The 16,955-nt window shown below is 37.4% G+C and overlaps 1 protein-coding gene across 6 annotated transcripts in view; it reads left to right on the forward strand.

Annotated features, from left to right (window-relative positions):
• Positions 1-16,955, forward strand: part of CRPPA (CDP-L-ribitol pyrophosphorylase A) — a 321,845-nt gene that overhangs the window by 22,510 nt on the left and 282,380 nt on the right. For 5 of the 6 annotated variants that reach the window (XR_010344034.1, XM_064380336.1, XM_012450715.3 and 2 more), the window contains exon 3: positions 16,376-16,525. The exons of the other annotated variant lie outside the window; for it this stretch is intronic. Coding sequence is in view for 4 of the 5 variants with exons in the window: in XM_064380336.1 (XP_064236406.1) it covers positions 16,376-16,525 (150 nt within the window). In the remaining variant the exon portion in view is untranslated. The remainder of the gene's footprint in view (positions 1-16,375; positions 16,526-16,955) is intronic. 6 annotated transcript variants of the gene reach the window in all.

Below are 16,955 nucleotides of genomic sequence, written 5' to 3' on the forward strand. Positions count from 1 at the left end.
ACGGATCAGAGATGATGAAGGCATTGAGATAGAGAGGAAGACTGTTAAAAACATTCAGGTAACTGGATTGCCTGTACCTGACTGGATAGTACGTGAGCCCTGAGGTAAGAAGGCAAATGCATTTTGTGTACCTCTGCTGTTGCTCCTTCCTTGTCTTTGATAATAGGCCTAGCATCTCCTCTGAATCCCTGTGCTGCTGCCCTCCCCCACCTCCCCATATGCCTCGAAGGCTCTGAGATGACAGCTTGGGCTCTGACTTGCTTTCAATGACTTTGCATAATGACCCATGAAAATTGTATTTATTAAATTTTAACAGCCTGAGACTCTGTAAGCACTGGTTCATGGTATATCTTACTACATAGCAACAAAAAACAAACCTCTCTTCCTGTACAGGGTTGCTTTTCTAATATTTAAAGAAACAGGGAAATTGGCATCTCGAAGTTGGGTCCCAACCTTAGTTTTTTGTTTTTTTTTTTGACTATAAATATGGCACAGGGTTTCTCAACCTTGGTGCAGTTGACATTTTGTAAGATCAGCTTTGTAGTAGGGGTACTGTCGTGTTGACTGTAGGATGGTAAGCAGGATCCTTTTGTTTTGTTTTGTTTGTTTTGAGATGGAGGTTTGCTCTTGCGGCCCAGGCTGGAGTGCAGTGGTGTCATCTTGGCTTACCACAACCTCTGCCTCCCAGGTTCAAGTGATTCTCCTGCCTCAGCTTACTGAGTAGCTGGGACTACAGGCATGTGCTACCACACCTAGCTAATTTTGTATTTTTAGTAGAGATGGGGTTTCTCCATGTTGGTCAGGCTGGTCTTGACTCCCGACCCCAGATGATCTGCCTGCCTTGGCCTCCTCAAGTGCTGGGACTACAGGCGTGCACCCCCACACCTGGCCAGGATCCTAGTTTGTACTACTTCCAATTCCCCAGTTGAGAACTACTGTGGCAGGATAATAGTCTTCCCTGTTAAAAGAGACCATAATTGGCCATAATATTATGTATATGGATTTGTCATCATTCCTTTTCTTAATAAGGTAGAAATTTGTCTTTATAATTTAATGAGCAATTAGATATAATGTAAGCTTAAAAATGGCTCTTGATATTTTATTTCTTGAACAGCTTAAAAAGAGCTTCAGTAGTGGTAGAATGTTAAAAAAGTCTTAAAACCAAAGGTTTTTATAGACATCATTCCTTATGTAGGAAGACATACATTTCTTTTTTTTTTTTTTCAAGACAGAGTCTCTGTGTCACCCAGGTTGGAGTGCCTTGGCATGATCTCGGCTCACTGCAACTTAGGCCTCCTGGGTTCAGGAGCTTCTCCTGCATCAGTCTCCTGAGTAGCTGGGATTACAGGCATGTGCCACCCTGCCTGGCTAATTTTTGTATTTTTAGTAGAGACGGTTTCACCATGTTGGCCAGGCTGGTCTTGTAATCCTGACCTCAGATGATCTACCTGCCTTGGCCTCTCAAAGTGCTGAAATTATAGGTGTGAGCCACCGCCTGGCCACATTTCTTTATTAAATATTTTAAAGTAATTTTAAAGTACTTGAGTTGTCTTTATTTTAGTTAGAAAGTATTTGAGTCATCTTTATTATATTTATATGATTAGAAACTGATGATGTGAGTTTATGTCTATAATTCTTGGATTCTGCAACATGACTATACTGGTAACATTTTGAAAGTTCTTTAATACGTGTACCTCAGAAGATACTTTTCTACTACCTACTTCTATAACTTGTCACATATTTTGGGCACATTTCAAAATAGAGATGAAAATTCTTTGCAGATTTAAAAAAAAGTTTTTTCTCTACAGTTTTTGGGGAACAGGTGGCATTTGGTTACATGAGTAAATTGTATAGTGGTGATTTGTAGGATTTTGGTCCACTCGTCACCTGAATAGCATACACTGAACCCAAATTGTAGTCTTCTATTTCTCACCTATCTCTCACCCTCTTTTTTGAGTCCCCAAAGTCCACTGTATCATTCTTATGCCTTTGTATCCTCATAGCTTAGCTCCCACTTACGAGTGAGAATATATGATGTCTGGTTTTCCATTCCTGAGTTACTGCACTTAGAACAGTCTCTAGTTCCATCCAGGTTGCTGTGAATGCAATTAATTTGTTCCTTTTTATGGCTGAGTAGTATTCCATTATTTATATATGCATTTGTGTATACATATTCCATTACACATACATATCCCATTACACATATATATCCCATTACCTATGTATATATCACAATTTTCTTTATCCACTCAATGATTGGTGGGCATTTGGGCTGGTTTCATATTTCTTCAATTGCAAATTGTGGTGCTGTTTACATGGTGTGCAAGTATCTTTTTCGTATAATGACTTCTTTTCCTCGGGGTAGATATCCAGTAGTGGGATTGCTGGATCGAGTGGTACTTCTGCTTTTAGTTCTTTAAGGAATCTCCACACCACACTGTTTTCCATAGTGGTTTTATTAGTTTACATTCCCACCAGCAGTGTAGAATGGTTCCCTTTTCACCACACCCACACCAACATTTTTTTTTTGATTTTTTGATTATGGCCATTCTTGCGGAGTAAGGTAGTATCACACTGTGGTTTTGATTTGCATTTTCTGGATCACTTGGTAGATTTTTGAACCTGGATTTAGAAATGTGATGGTAAGTAGGATTGACCATGGCTAATAATCACTTGTACTTGTTGATTGTGATCAGTATACTGCAGGTCAGCGTTTATTCCTGTGTTGGGGTAAGATAATGGTTTTTGCTGGCTTCTGCATGGGGGTAAGAGGTTTTTTTCCTGCCTTATTGGATTCCATAGTATTGTCTACAAGAGGAAGTCCAGGTTGATTTTGACAAAGGTTAAATTGCCTGGAGCAAGGACTGATCTGTTCTGTGGACGGCTATGGGGATGAGGTAAAACTTGATCTATTTTTGGTGCTAGAGAAGCTACTATGTGAAAAACTTTTGCTTTGCTTTAATTATTTCAAATTATCCACTCCTGTGTTTCTGTTGTATTAATTTCCTTCAAAAGAAGTTGGGGAAAGGGTAGGTCAAAGACAAATGAGTATATATATAGTGTAACATGAAAAAAGGTTTCACATCCTAGTATATTCCCAATCGTTTTATAATAAAGGTAAATGCTACTACTCAAATTTTAGAAATTTATAGGTAGCATGTAAAATAAAGGCCTCTTTTTTTTTTCCTGCATATTCACTTTTAGTGGTGTGCTACAGTAAGATGAATAGAGTTTTTTCTAAGATACTTCTATTTCTATATTGGGTAAATTGTGTCAGTTCAGTTTGTTAGAAAGAGATTGGAAGTATTCTGTGATTAAAAATGTGAAATACTCAATTTTACAATTCCCAATGATTAGCTTTGGAGATGTCATTCTGAAAACACTGATTAAGCCTTTCAATAAAGACAACTAACCTAAATAAAATAATAATTGTATGCTTGGAGAATTTCTGTTGTACATTGTCATAATTAGCTAGAATGCAGATGCCTGAGGAGGAATGCATGTTAGTGCCTGTTGTATGGATGTATCATAGTATTATGCATAAAGCAAACTGTAGAGGTGGGATTGTTTATTTCACATTTTATGGTTTGTATCAATGATTTCCATGCAGTGACATGTAGAAATACAGTGATAGATTACCTTGAGAGACACGTAATCACTGTGGTTGGTGCTGAGCTGTTAAGCTTCCACTCAGGGCTTATTACTAATACTTGAGGAGACACTTGTACTTGATAACTTGGGAATGATGTCTCCTACGACAAGCTTCCCAGGTAGCTGTGCCTTGCAGGCCACTAACCAGCTTGTTTATACTTGTCATCATTTTGATACTTTGAATTTCAGAAAATACCACAAAATTGAGGATTCATGTTTGTGAACAGAGGTCTCTTACTATGAGAACAGCTGTGGAATATATGCCTTCTGGCATTAGCATCTTTTGTGTCTGTTTATAGCAGATGGCAAGGCTAGTGATGGAATCAGTCAAAAAGTTATTTTCACTTGTGATCTCTTTTCATTGGTCTTCAGTTTAAGGTGCCTGAAGTTTTTGTCACTTAGTGCTTTGAATTCTTTTCTTGTGGTACTACTTTCCCATCTAATAGTCTGGCTTTCATAGAAAACAAGCTAGTAATTAGTGAAATTTACCAATTCTGCAATAATTGTATCTGAAATATGGATGGTTTCTGCTCTTGAAGCTAGTTTTTGGTAATCAAGATGGGAACCCATGAATACACATTGAGAATTTTAAAAAACTATTGAGGAACTTTGGATACCTCTGTGTCTACTACTGGTATAATTAGACCATCACCAGTCACATTGCAACTGTCTCCTTTCCAGTCTTATCCCCTCAATGAATAAACATTACCCAAACTTTGTTTTTCTTGTTTTCTTGCTTTTCTCTATAGTTGTGTAACATCTTTTTCCTAAGGAATATTTTGGCTTTGTTTATGATTTTTAACCATGCTTTGCATATATTTTGACAGCATACTTATTTTGTACAGTATATTTGAGGAAATGTATTCATATAAGTCTACTCAGTTATAGTTTGTTCATAATCACTACTGTATATACCATAATATTACAGATGATAGAAATTTGTTTTCTAATTTTTTGCTGATAGAAACATGACTAGTATGGACCTTATCATGTATCTTGTGCCCAGGTGCAAGGATTTCTCTACAGTTCTAACATATGTAGGTTATCAGCTTTAATAGATGATGCCAAATTGTTTTCCAAATTTTTATTGAATTATACTCATCAATAATGTATAATGAATTCAAATTGCCCTAGTGCTTGCCACTGCTTGATATAGTTAGACTTTCCTCCAATCTATGTACTGGAAAATGCTTTCTCTTTATGGTTTAAGTTTAGCATTTGGTTAATAGGTTGGGCATCTTTTTACATTTATGGGCTTTAAATATTCTCGTTAAAATGCCCATGTAAGAATTTACCCTGTTTTTAATATTTAAACTTTTGACTTGTTTTGACTTGTGGGAGTTATATATTCTGGACACTAAAAGTTTTACAACTATATTCTGCCATCTGGAATTTATTTTTTTTTAAATCACAATGTGTTGTGATAAATAAGCACTTTTAATACACTTAAAATCACTAATGTCTTGCACTGCCACTTCTGTCATCTGTTGAGTTTCTGTGTACGTGTGAGTCTGTTTGGACACTCTCGCATGCTGTTGGTCTGTTTTTGTACCCTGTCCTAGTCACTATTGAGATAGCTCTTTAATAACTTTTCATACTACTAGATCAAGTCCCTTTCCCTACTATTCTTTTTTTTAATTTTTATTTTTTTGAGACATTTCGCTCTGTCACCCAGCCTGGAGTGCAGGGGCGTGTTCTCGGCTCACTGCAACCTCCGCCTCCTGGGTGCAAGAGATTCTCCAGCCTCAGCTTTCCCAGTAGCTGGGACTGCAGGCATGCGCCACCACGTCTGGCTAATTTTTTTGTATTTTTAGGGGATATGGGGTTTCACTGTGTTAGCCAGGATGGTCTCAATCTCCTGACCTCGTGATCCACCCACCTTGGCCTCCCAAAGTGTTGGGATTACAGGCATGAGCCACCACACCCGGCCCCTTTCCCTACTATTCTTAAGTGTATTTCTTAAACCACTACCGTTTAATTTTCTTATGACATTAATATTGCTGTGTATGTATGCATTATAAACTATTAGATAATTTTTAAATTTTCCTAAGAATTAGTTTGTTCAATCACTTATCCACCTAGTACTTAACTATCCAGCAAGCATTTGAGAACCATTTCAGGAAGTTAGAAGCTCCCACCTTGCTCTGGAACTCGGGGCATACCACACCAATATTTTGCATTACTGTATCTTACAGTTGTTGCCTTGCAAATCTGTCACGTTCATGATACTTTAGAAATCCTTGACAATAGCAGTTCTATCTTGTTGAAATCCTGAAAACAGGATTCTTTGTTTACACATAGTACAAAAAAAGTGCTCAAGAAATGTTTAGTGCAAGAATACTTTTTAGAGAAAAGGGGAAGTAATTAAAATATTCTTACTTAGTATATCCAGGTGGAAAGAATATTGTGAGCCTATCTGCTTTTCACTGTTGGGTAGGGGAGGGGGCTTGGGTGTATGGGAGGTTGTTCAATTTTTTATTTAAACTACATAATTCTTTAAAGTCATAAAGCTGAGTGAATATAATATTGAGAAACTATTAGGAAGTCTTTATAACAGGAACTGAAGTTAAAATATCAAAAGCAATTTATTAATGGCTTATGTTCATCAAGTAACTGAGATGAAGGAAACAAGTTCAAAGTGTATTTGTAGCCCATAGCTTCTAATAACTGGTCTTGGAAGGAACGCGTCTACCCTCTTCTTCCCACCAAAACTAAACCCTTTCAGAGCAAGGATTGCATTTTGTGTATTCCTTATTATGTGAAGCATAGTGCTTAGAGTATAGTTGTCTACCTCTTTTAGATAATATAAATCTATCATATGAACTAGATAGTTATGTGAAAGTAGGACAAAAATATGACGAATCTAAGGCTACTGTTTGCCCATGCACTCTACTGAGATGTATGTTTTCTGCATGGGTGATGATATATTGTGGATTTTTTCTGGATGATTTCACAATATTCTGCCATTTTGTCAGGCTGACATTTCTATTTTGGTTTGGGAAACCACGTAACTATTAATATGTAGGGGTATGATGGCTATTGAGAGGACTTAGTGTGAATTGTTGGGTTGGAAGCTTTGACATGTGGGGGTTTTCCTCATAAAATATTACAGTACTAAATCTGGAGGGACCTGCTGTAAAATACATGGTTAAAATTTTTCATTTCACAGAAAGGAGTATAAATTAAGTACAGATAAAATTCTTCCAAGTAACACAGCTATTAAGTGGCATGAATGAGATTTTCATTATTGTTCTTAGACCACAAATACAGGCTGCTTCTATCAAAGCAAGGTAGGTGTCTTACTGAGGGCATGGAATTTTGTTTAGCCTCATCTTGAAAATTCTTCAGATGCTGCTTCTGTGTAAAAGATCTTGAAGACATGTGTATTACCAAGTGACAGTTTGACTTCTTTGTGTGGCCTGATAAGTATCTCTAAGACCTGTAACACTGATTCACTAATGTAACCCTTATTTTCTTAGTGCATGCTATGTCACGTACTTTTTTAGGTGCTAGAGAGACAGCAGTCAGGGAGTGAACATTGTAGGGCAGTGTTGTCCAATGAAACATTCTGCAGTGATGGAAATAGTCTCACTCCACTGTCTAGTACCTAAGCTACTAGTCACATGCGGCTTTTGAGTGCTTAAAATGCTCCTAGTGGAAATGAGGAATTGAATTTTTTTTTTTTTAACATTGTTTAAGTTGAATTAAATGGAAGGAACTTGACTAGTTCTTAGAGATGGTAAGCTCTTGAAAGGCTTTGAACAGAAGAGAGAGATGATTTAACTCATCTTGAACATGTTTGTTCTATTGCTTTGTGAAGAATAGGCTGTGGAAGGACAAGAGTGGCAAATCTAATTGGGAGACTAGTGGGGTAGTCTGAGAGCGAGGATGGGTGGCTTTGACTCAGATAGTGGAGACAGAAAAGCGGACAGATTTGGAATATTCTGAAGCTTATGGGGACTTGGATTACTGATGGACTGAATTTTGAGAGTGGGACAGAAATCAAGGACAGCATTCAAGATTTTGGGCAAGAATAACGAGAAGAATAGAATTAATGTTTGTGTAGATGGTTATCTGTAGGAAGAGGTTTGGAGGATGTGGAGTGGGTAGAACCAAAACTTTGAGTTCAATTTGTTAGAGTTGAGGCATGCGTTTTGAGCTGAGTGAAAATGTTAAGCATTTGGAAGTGCAAATTCATAATTCAAGAGAATTCTGGGCTGAATATAGGTGTTTGGAAGTTCCTACATAGATAGTGTTTAAAGTCATGGGACTTGAATGCGGTCATTTATAGAATGAGTGTAGATAGTGTTAAATAAAATTTATAGGAGGCTATTGACTTGGAGTAGGCTCCTGAAATAAACAGAGCAAACCAATATGGAGTTTAACCGCAGTAGCTGAGGGTTGGTTAATTGCAGGGGGACTATAACCAATTAAGCTGTAATGTATTAAGTCATCTCTACACAGCACTTCCATTTCCTGTAAATGCCATCAGGTTATATTATTGGAGTTCTCCAAACCTGCTCTGGTTTAGAGGGCTGTGAGATTCACAGTCATTCTTGTTTTGCTGGTTTTGTTTCCTCAAACTTGATTAAAATGCAAATTTGTCTAACTTTTTCCCATTTAACAATAGAGAAGTTTGAGGATGCAGCTCTGGAACACTTTACCATTTACAGTCTGAGAAAGTAAGGACTTAGGAGTTAGTGTGGGAAGATGAGAGGATGTAGTTGAGAATGGTTTCTGAAAACTAATTGAACAAACAGTCAAGAAGACTAAGAACTATTAATTGGATTTGGTGTTGGGGAGGTCATTGGTCACCTTGGTTAAATGTATTTTTGTGGTGTTGTGAAGATAAAAGCCTGATTGAAATAGATTCCAGAAAGCATAGGAAGACTGAAATTGGAGATGTGCTGTTACATAGATAATTCAGAGCTGGGCTTTATAGTTGTGTGAAGAAACTTGTTACTAGCTAGAGGAAGATGCATATCAAAAGAACTGATTTGATGGCCGAAGTCATGGCCTGCTTATTTATTAATGAGCATAATTAAATACAAGACTAGAAATGAAGGAGGCAGGACAGAAAGAGGACTAAATTTAGATAAGTATTTAAGAGGGAATGGGTAAAAGTAGGTAAGTAGAGATGTTGGACAATTAGAAGCCAGAAATTTTTTTTTGGAGCTTTTGTAGTTCTGAAATTCTTTGTTAAATTTACTCTTAAATGTTCTTCTCAATGCTTTTGTTAGTGAATTTTTTAAATTTCGTTTTTGGGTTTTTGTATTTCTGTATACTAGCAATGAACTGATATATATAGCTTGTTCTCTGTATCTTTGCTGACAACTGGCTTATTTTAATAGTTCTTCAGTGAATTCATTAGTGTCTTTTATATATAGGATCAGGCTATCTGCAAATAGAGATAGCTCTACTTCTTTTGGAATAGCTTATTATAGTTTCTTGCTTAATTATCCTGGCTAGGACTCCCATTAAAATACTTACTGGAAATGGCAACAGTGGATTTCCTTGCTTACTCTTGATCACTAAAGGAAAACACTGGGTATTTTACCCCAGTAAGCATGATCTTAACTATGGATTTTTCATAGACAGTTCTTTTCAGGTTGAGCAAGATCTCTTCTGTTTCTAATTTTTGTCCTTTTCTCACAAAGTGGTGTTGGATTTTGTCAGATGAGTTCTATGCACCTATTGACATGTTCATGTGTTTTTCCTTTATTAACATGGTATATTACATTGACTATTTTTTTTTTTTTGACGTGTTGAACCAATCTGGTCCTGGGATAAATCCCACTTGGTCATGGTGTATAATGCTTTTTTATATGTTGCTGAACTGGATTTGTAAGTGTCTTGTTAAGAATTTTTGCATCTGTTTTTGCATTATTTACAAACCAATATCCCTAATTAGTTTTCCTTTCTTGGGCTGTCTTTGTTTTTGGTATTAGGATAATACTGGTCTTACAGAATGAGTTGGGAAGCATTTTCTATTTTTTGGAAAAGTTTTTGAGGAATTAGTATTAACTGTTCTTTAAAATATTTGGCATAGTTAACCAGTGGAACCTTCTGGATCTTGGCTTTCCTTTGTGAAAAATTTCTAAATTACTAATTCAATTTCCTTTTTATAGGTCTATTCAGACTTTCTATTAAGTTAATTTTTGTCAATTGTCTTTCTAGGAAGTTGTTCACTTTATCACTTTACTAATTTATTGGAATATAGTTTGTACTTGTATTTTTTTTATTTCTCTGAGTTGATAGAAATGTCACTATTTTATGATTTAACTAATTTGCTTTTTTTTTTTGGTCAAAGGTTGTGAACTGTTTTTGTTGGTTTGAGACAGAGTCTCGCTCTGTTGTTCAGGCTGGAGTGCAGTGGTGCAATCTCAGCTCACTGCATCCTCTGTCTCTTGGGTTCAAGTGACTCTCCTGCCTCAGCCTCCCAATTAACTGGGATTATGGATACACACCACTATGCCTGGCTAATTTTTTGTATTTTTAGTAGAAACAGGGTTTCTCACCATGTTGGCTAGGCCCAAAGTCCTGACCTGAAGTGTTCCACCTGCCTTGGCCTCCCAAAGTGCTGGGATGATAGGTATGACCCACCGCACCTGACCTCACCTGTTATTTTATAAAAGAACCATATTTTACTGTTTTTTTTTTTTTTTTGGTCCTCTAATTTGTTTCTTTTTTTACTCTTTGTCTGTTTTAATTTTAGTTGTGTTTTTTCTCCTAGTATCTCAAGGTGAAAAATTACATTTGTCTAGAATGTCTTTTTATATAGGCATTTAGAGTTACATATTTTCCTCAACTCAAAGGGCTGCTTTAGCTGTACCCCATACATTTTCATATTGTGTCTGTTTTCATTTGAAAGTATTTTTAAGTTTGCTAGTGGTTTGACTTTTTTTTTTTTTTTGTATTCACTTTCCACATACTTTAAATTCCCAACTTTGGCTGGGCATGGTTGGGAATTTAAAGGCAGGTTTCCTGAGCCCAGGAGTTTGAGACCAGCCTGAGCAACATGGTGAAACCCTGTGTCTATCAAAGATTAGCTAGGTGGTGTGGCATTTGCCTGTAGTTCCAGCTACTCGGGATGCTGAGGCTAGCAGATTGCTTGAGCCCAGGAGATTGAAGCAGTAGTGAGCGCTGATTGTGCCACTGTACTCCAGTCTGGGGGACAGAGCAAGACCCTGTCTGTCCCCACACACTCTCGAAATTTCTAACTTTGTATCTAATTTTATTTTATTCTAAGAGACTATACTTGGTATGATTTTGATCCTTTAAAAACTTGATTTATGGTCTAGTGTATGGTCTGTTTTAGAGAATGTTCCATATGCACTTGAGATAGGTATTCTGTTGTTGGGTGGTATGTTCAGTAGATGTCTGTTAGGTTTATTTGGTTTATAGTCTTTTCAGGTCTTTTGTTTCCATGTTGATCTGCCTAGTTCTAACCACTATTGAAAGCAGAATAGTGATGTTTCCAACCCTTGTTGGATTGTTTATTTCTTCAAATTTGTTAGTTTTTGCTTGTATTTTGGACATCTTTTAAATTCAACCTATTTGTGTCTTTGAATCATAGTTGTCTCTTGTAGACAGCATATGATAGATTTTAAAATAAATTGAGTTTGACAAGTGTTGCCTTTTGAGTAATCCAGTATTTTAATATATAATTAGATTTGTTCACTAGTTTACTTAATACCTCTCTTATTGCCTTCTTTTATAGTAAGTGAATGTTTTATTGTAATATTTCAATTCCTTTATATATTTTTTGAGTTTTATTTTTAGTGGTTGCTCTAGGCCTACAGTATACATGCAAACATTTATTTACTTCAGAATTTGCTACCTTAATTCCAGTGAGATATTTAAAAATTACTCTACTTGGCTTGCCTATTATATCTATGTAAGAAACCCTACAATCCCTTATTATATTTTTTTTCATTGAAAGTAATGGCAAAAATGGAATTACTTTTATACCAACCTGATAATTATTACTTTATATTTGCTATCTGCAGAAGCTGAAAGGTGAGCAAGTGTGCGTGTGTCTGTGTGTGTGTGTATTTTAATTTTATTTTTAATTTTTTTTGAGACAGCCAGGCTGGAGTGCAATGGCACAGTATCAGCTCACTGTAACCTCTGCCTCCTAGATTCAAGCAATTCTCCTGCCTCAGCTTTACAAGTAGCTGGGACTACAGGCATTCTCTACCACACCCTGCTAATTTTTGTATTTTTAGTAGAGTTAAGGTTTCTCCATGTTGGCCAGGTTGGTCTCAAACTCCTTACTGCAAGTGATCCACCTGCCTCTGCTTCCCAAAGTGCTGGGATTGCAGGTGTGAGCCACTGTATCCAGCTGCAAGTACATATTTATAGAGTTTGTTATATTAACAAGTTTGCCTGTCATTTTTAGTTAATTTGTTACTGTGGATGCAAGTTGCCATCTGCTGTCATTTCTTTAATCCAGTACACTTTTATCCCTATCCACCTCCTTTTTGCTGTTTTGTTAGATATACACAGTTCAATATGTTATAGATGAATCAGTTAACTATGTATCTATTGTTTAATTTACACAGACAGGAGTTGGAGAAATACTGGGTAGAAGAAGGCGGTTTAATGACAAAAGCACTATCCTCAAGCTTGGAAACAAATGGTCCTAAATGGGAACAGATTTTCCTGTTTGCACACCCAAATGTTGCGTTTTGCCCTCCACCCCCCATCCTGTACCCATATAAGCCCCAAACCCCAGGCTCCATGAGCAGAAGAGCAGACAGACAAAAGAGCAGCAGGATGGCAGAACGGTGCTGCAGAGGAGGAGAGAAGAGAAGGAGCAGCTGAATGTTAAGAGGAGTTCAGCTAGGGATAGTCAGAGAGGAGATTGACTGCTGGACAGGAAACTCCAGAGGAAGGTCATCTTCCCACTCCATCCCCTTTTTAGCTCCCCATCCATCCTACTGAGAGCCACCTCCACCACTAAATAAAACCCCTGCATTCAATATACTTCAGGTCAGTGTATGATCTGATTCTTCCTGAATGCTAGACAAGGACCTGGGTACCAAGAGAGCACTAAGCTGGTTAACACTTAAGCTCTCTGCAGATGGCAGAGCTAAAGGACACTATAACATGCCCACTGGGGCTTTGGGAGTCACAAGTACCCATCCCTAGACACTACTGTGGGGCTGGAGCCCAAAAGCACTCACTCTAGCTACTGTATCTGCCCATTTGGGTGCTCCCCATCCTGTAAGGGGTTTGAGCATATGGCAGCTAAACAGATAGGCCACACCCCTGTTGCAGGTTTTGTAAGGGGATTCAGGAAACTCTTCTGTTTTGTAATTCCTTTTAAAAACAATATATAGAGAGAAATATACATTATACTGTCTTTTATAATTAAATTATCGTTACTGGTACACTTTATTTTTTAATGTGAATTAGAATTACTGTATTAAGTTGATTTCCTTTGGGCTGAACATTTGTTGATTTTTGTTTTTGGAAAAAGAATGTGCTGGCAGGAATTCTGTTTTTCTGTGGAATTATTTTCATTTTGCTTTCATGTATGAAATACTAGTTTTGCTGGATATGAGATATTTTTCCTTTTAGTAGTGACTATTACCCTGCTACCTTCTAACTTAATTGTTTCTGATAAGTCGCTTGTTAATCTTACTGATGTTGTCTGGCTAATCTTTTTTCTCAAGCTGCTTTCAAGATTTTTTTCCTTGACTTTGGCTTTCAGCATTTTTACTATGATGTGTCTAGATGTGGATTTCTTTCTGATTTTTCTACTTGAAATTCATTGAGATTCTTGAAGACTAATTTTTTCTTTATTTTGAGAAGGTTACCAGTCATTTTCTTGCATGTTTTTTTTTCCTGCTGCTTTCTCCTCTTTACTTTTGGTACTACCAATACAAAATTATTATGTATTTAGTGGGGTCCTTTATTCTGAGACTCTGCTCACTTCTCTTCTTCCTTTTTTCCTCTCTTCTTGGGATTGTATTACTTCTGTTGATCTAAGTGTAAGTTTATTGATTCCTCTCCACTTCAAACCTCTGCTCTTTTATAAATGTTCATTAAAGTTACAGTTTTCAACTCTAGAATTTCTATTTTTTTAAATGGCTTAACATTAGTGATATTGCCTACCTTGCTTTACTACTTTAAGTGTAATTTCCTCTGGTTCTTTGAACATATTTATAATAGCTGATTCTGATTTGAGGTCTTTATCTGCTACCTTTGATATATGGGTGGGGCCTTCTCATAGGCAGTTCCTGTTGCCTGCCTTTCCCCTCCCACCCCATCCCTGTAGGCTGTCACTTTGCTATTTGGATGCATGTCTTGCTTGCTTATTTATGACTTGGCTGGTCTATTTTAGTGAAGTCTTTTTCTCTCACAGGGAAAAGTTTCTGATGTTGGTCTTCAGAGGCTGGACACTTGAGTACTGTATAGTCCTCTTAGAATGAAAGTGATTTCAGCAGGGCTCTCTTCGATGTCTGTTTCCCTGACCTCTGTTATGTTGTCTGCCTTTGATATAATAGCTGTTGAGCTCCACTCATTGCGTGCTAATTGGTTACCTTTATTTTTGATAATGCCTTGGGCATATATCCCTCCGTAGTCTCAGTTAAATTCTAGCCCCTTTGCAGGGGTAGTTTTTGAGGCCAGTATTCGAGGTTTGTTCCTAATCTCAGGAGTGGTTTTGTGTTAGCTGTGTTTTCCCCTGGCTTTCACTCGTAAAGAGGCTGTCTTACAGTTTAGCTTTTTGCACTCATGTATCTCCATCATCCTTTTAATTGCTTACCATGATGATTTTTTTTGAGAGTACACTTAGGTTTAATTTCCAAATAACGTGAGTTTCCTTAAGGAGAGCTTCATAGCTCTCTACTCTCAAAGACTTTGTCTTCTCCTTGTGAAAAATCACCACATCACTACTCTGAAACTGTGGGTGGGCACAGTGTACTATTTTCTTGTAGTAAAATCCCTACTCTGTGATCTACGTGGGGCCAGTAGAAGACTGGTCTTCTATTTCCCCTGGTATGAAAACTGCCGTATCTGTGAGCTGGAAGAAGAATCATCAGGGCACCAGTATTCTCAGGCATGGGTGGGAACTATATGAAGGAGGTGGGCCTCAACCATACTTGCACAGATTTTAGTCTCTTTGCCATAGTGCTGAGGGGCATAGGAAATGCTGGCAGTCTTCCCTTTTACACTGGGAACTTGGGGTGAGGGGGCCCTATCTTTTTAGCCATACCTACTCTGAGTAGAGCATCCATTGAGCTGACTGGGGGATAGGAGAAGAAATGGGTCATGGCTTGAGTACCACCGAGTCTGTTCTTTCAAAATTGAGTAGATTTTCTTGATTAAATGTTTCTTCATTTGTTGAATGTCCTTAGAACAATTTTCAGAGGCTTTTAATTGTTCTTAAAATACCTTTCACTCATCTCAAACAGGAGACAGTCTGCAGAGCCCCTTGAATTGACATTTTGGATATCTCATGTTCTCTTAAGTATTTTTTAACTTCATGCCCTGGTATAGAATTGAAAGATACCTATATGTAGCTTCAGTGGAGTCTTTTTGTCTTAAAACAGCATACATGTTTGTGTGCACATGCATTTCCTTCCTGTCTTATCTTCTAACCCCTATTGATAGGTATTGGGCTTGACCAGTTGAGTTTGCTCCTAACCTACCCTTCACCTACTAGGACCCTACTTCCTCTTTGTCACCCTGACTCTGTCCTCAGTTTTGCTTTTATGTTTAGTTTATAAATTTCTACTTGAGGCACTGGCAGTGGTGACACAATTTATAAACTGTCTAGTTGGTTCATATATTAGCTTTGATTTTCAGCCAGTCCCTTGGCTTTTGCAAACCAATGTGTGGAATATCTATCTTGCTCAGATGTTGGTCTCAACAAGGCACTTGTTTTATTTGTGTATTAATTTCATATGCTGCATTCCCCATGTAGCAATTGTGTGGAAGAAGGGATGTTTTGGAGTCAATATAAGGTTTGGTTAACTGCCCGCCATTGAACTGTATTTTAAAGCAGTTTCACTAAGGCAGTTGTTTTGGTAATAGCCTTCAAAACTGTATTACAATGGGACTCCATTAAAGATAAATGAAAAAATTGTGAGACACGAAATGTCTCTTCCTCTAAAGTTTAGATGCAACTATTAATGAGAGAGCTTTCATCACAGCAATTGAAGTCAATGGGTATTGCCTGAGGAAGCATTGCATGGAGACTGTGTTTGAAGGGAACTGTTTTTTCTCATGAATTAGAGCAAGACACAAAATTTATTGTTTGGGTTGTTGAGTCTGATCTAGAGGGTCTTGGATAACTTGTTTATTTCCTTACGTATCTAATATGTGAATCTCCTGAGGGTATACTAATAAATATTTGCAATCCATGTGAGTTATTTCATGATAGTCTTTCTCTGCTTCCTTCATCTTCAGGGAATACCCGGTTGGATCTTAGCATCTTTTTTTAGTGTTGACCTTGATGGCCTGTGATCAGAAGGATTTTGAACCTATAATGAAGACAAATTTCACCTGAATATATGAAACTGTAATACTACAAAATTGATTTTTTTTTTTTGCCTGAAATGACCATTTGTGAACCAATCATACTAATTCTGATGTTTTCTTAAAGTAGCTTGTGGAAGGTATGAACTGCTTTCAAAAGTAAGCTACTGAATTCAGAATTTCACTTTGAAATAGCTTGTAGGTGATATATATTCTTTGCCTCTTTGTTGTTTAGGCAGCAGGAGCCATTCGACCTCTTGTATCTACTGTCATTAGCCCATCTGCTGATGGTTGCTTAGACCACTCGCTAGAACGTGCAAGACACCGAGCAAGTGAAATGCCTCAGGCTTTTCTATTTGACGTGATTTATGAAGCATATCAGCAGGTAAGAATCTGGGCTTTTTGAATAATCTGCTGTTATGTAGGGTTCCCCAAACAACCTTCACATTTAGAAAATTTCCAGAAGTCATGGGACTCAGCTTATAGTTATACTCAAGGCTAATACTTAGTACAGTGAAGTATTGAGGTCAATATAGCTGGATCAGAAGAGAGAGATGCAGGCAGAATCTTGAGGAATCCATTTGCGGGCTTCCATATGCTCTCTTTCCTGCTTCTCCTGAAGAATCATGCAAAGCACACTTTCCTTCCAGCAATGAACGTGCAGCAAATTGTGTGTGACATTTCTGTCCAGGTAGGCCCATTAGAGGCACAGTGCCCAGGGCGTTGGATTGGTCATGTGGACATTCTCTGCTTGGCACATACAAAAATTCCAGATTTCCAAAAGGAATGTAGGTGTTGAGCATAAATCATGTTGT

Source organism: Aotus nancymaae, unplaced genomic scaffold (genome assembly GCF_030222135.1).
Source record: "Aotus nancymaae isolate 86718 unplaced genomic scaffold, 86718_ANA_hifiasm-v0.15.2.pri h1tg000025l, whole genome shotgun sequence".
Classification (NCBI taxonomy): domain Eukaryota; kingdom Metazoa; phylum Chordata; class Mammalia; order Primates; family Aotidae; genus Aotus; species Aotus nancymaae.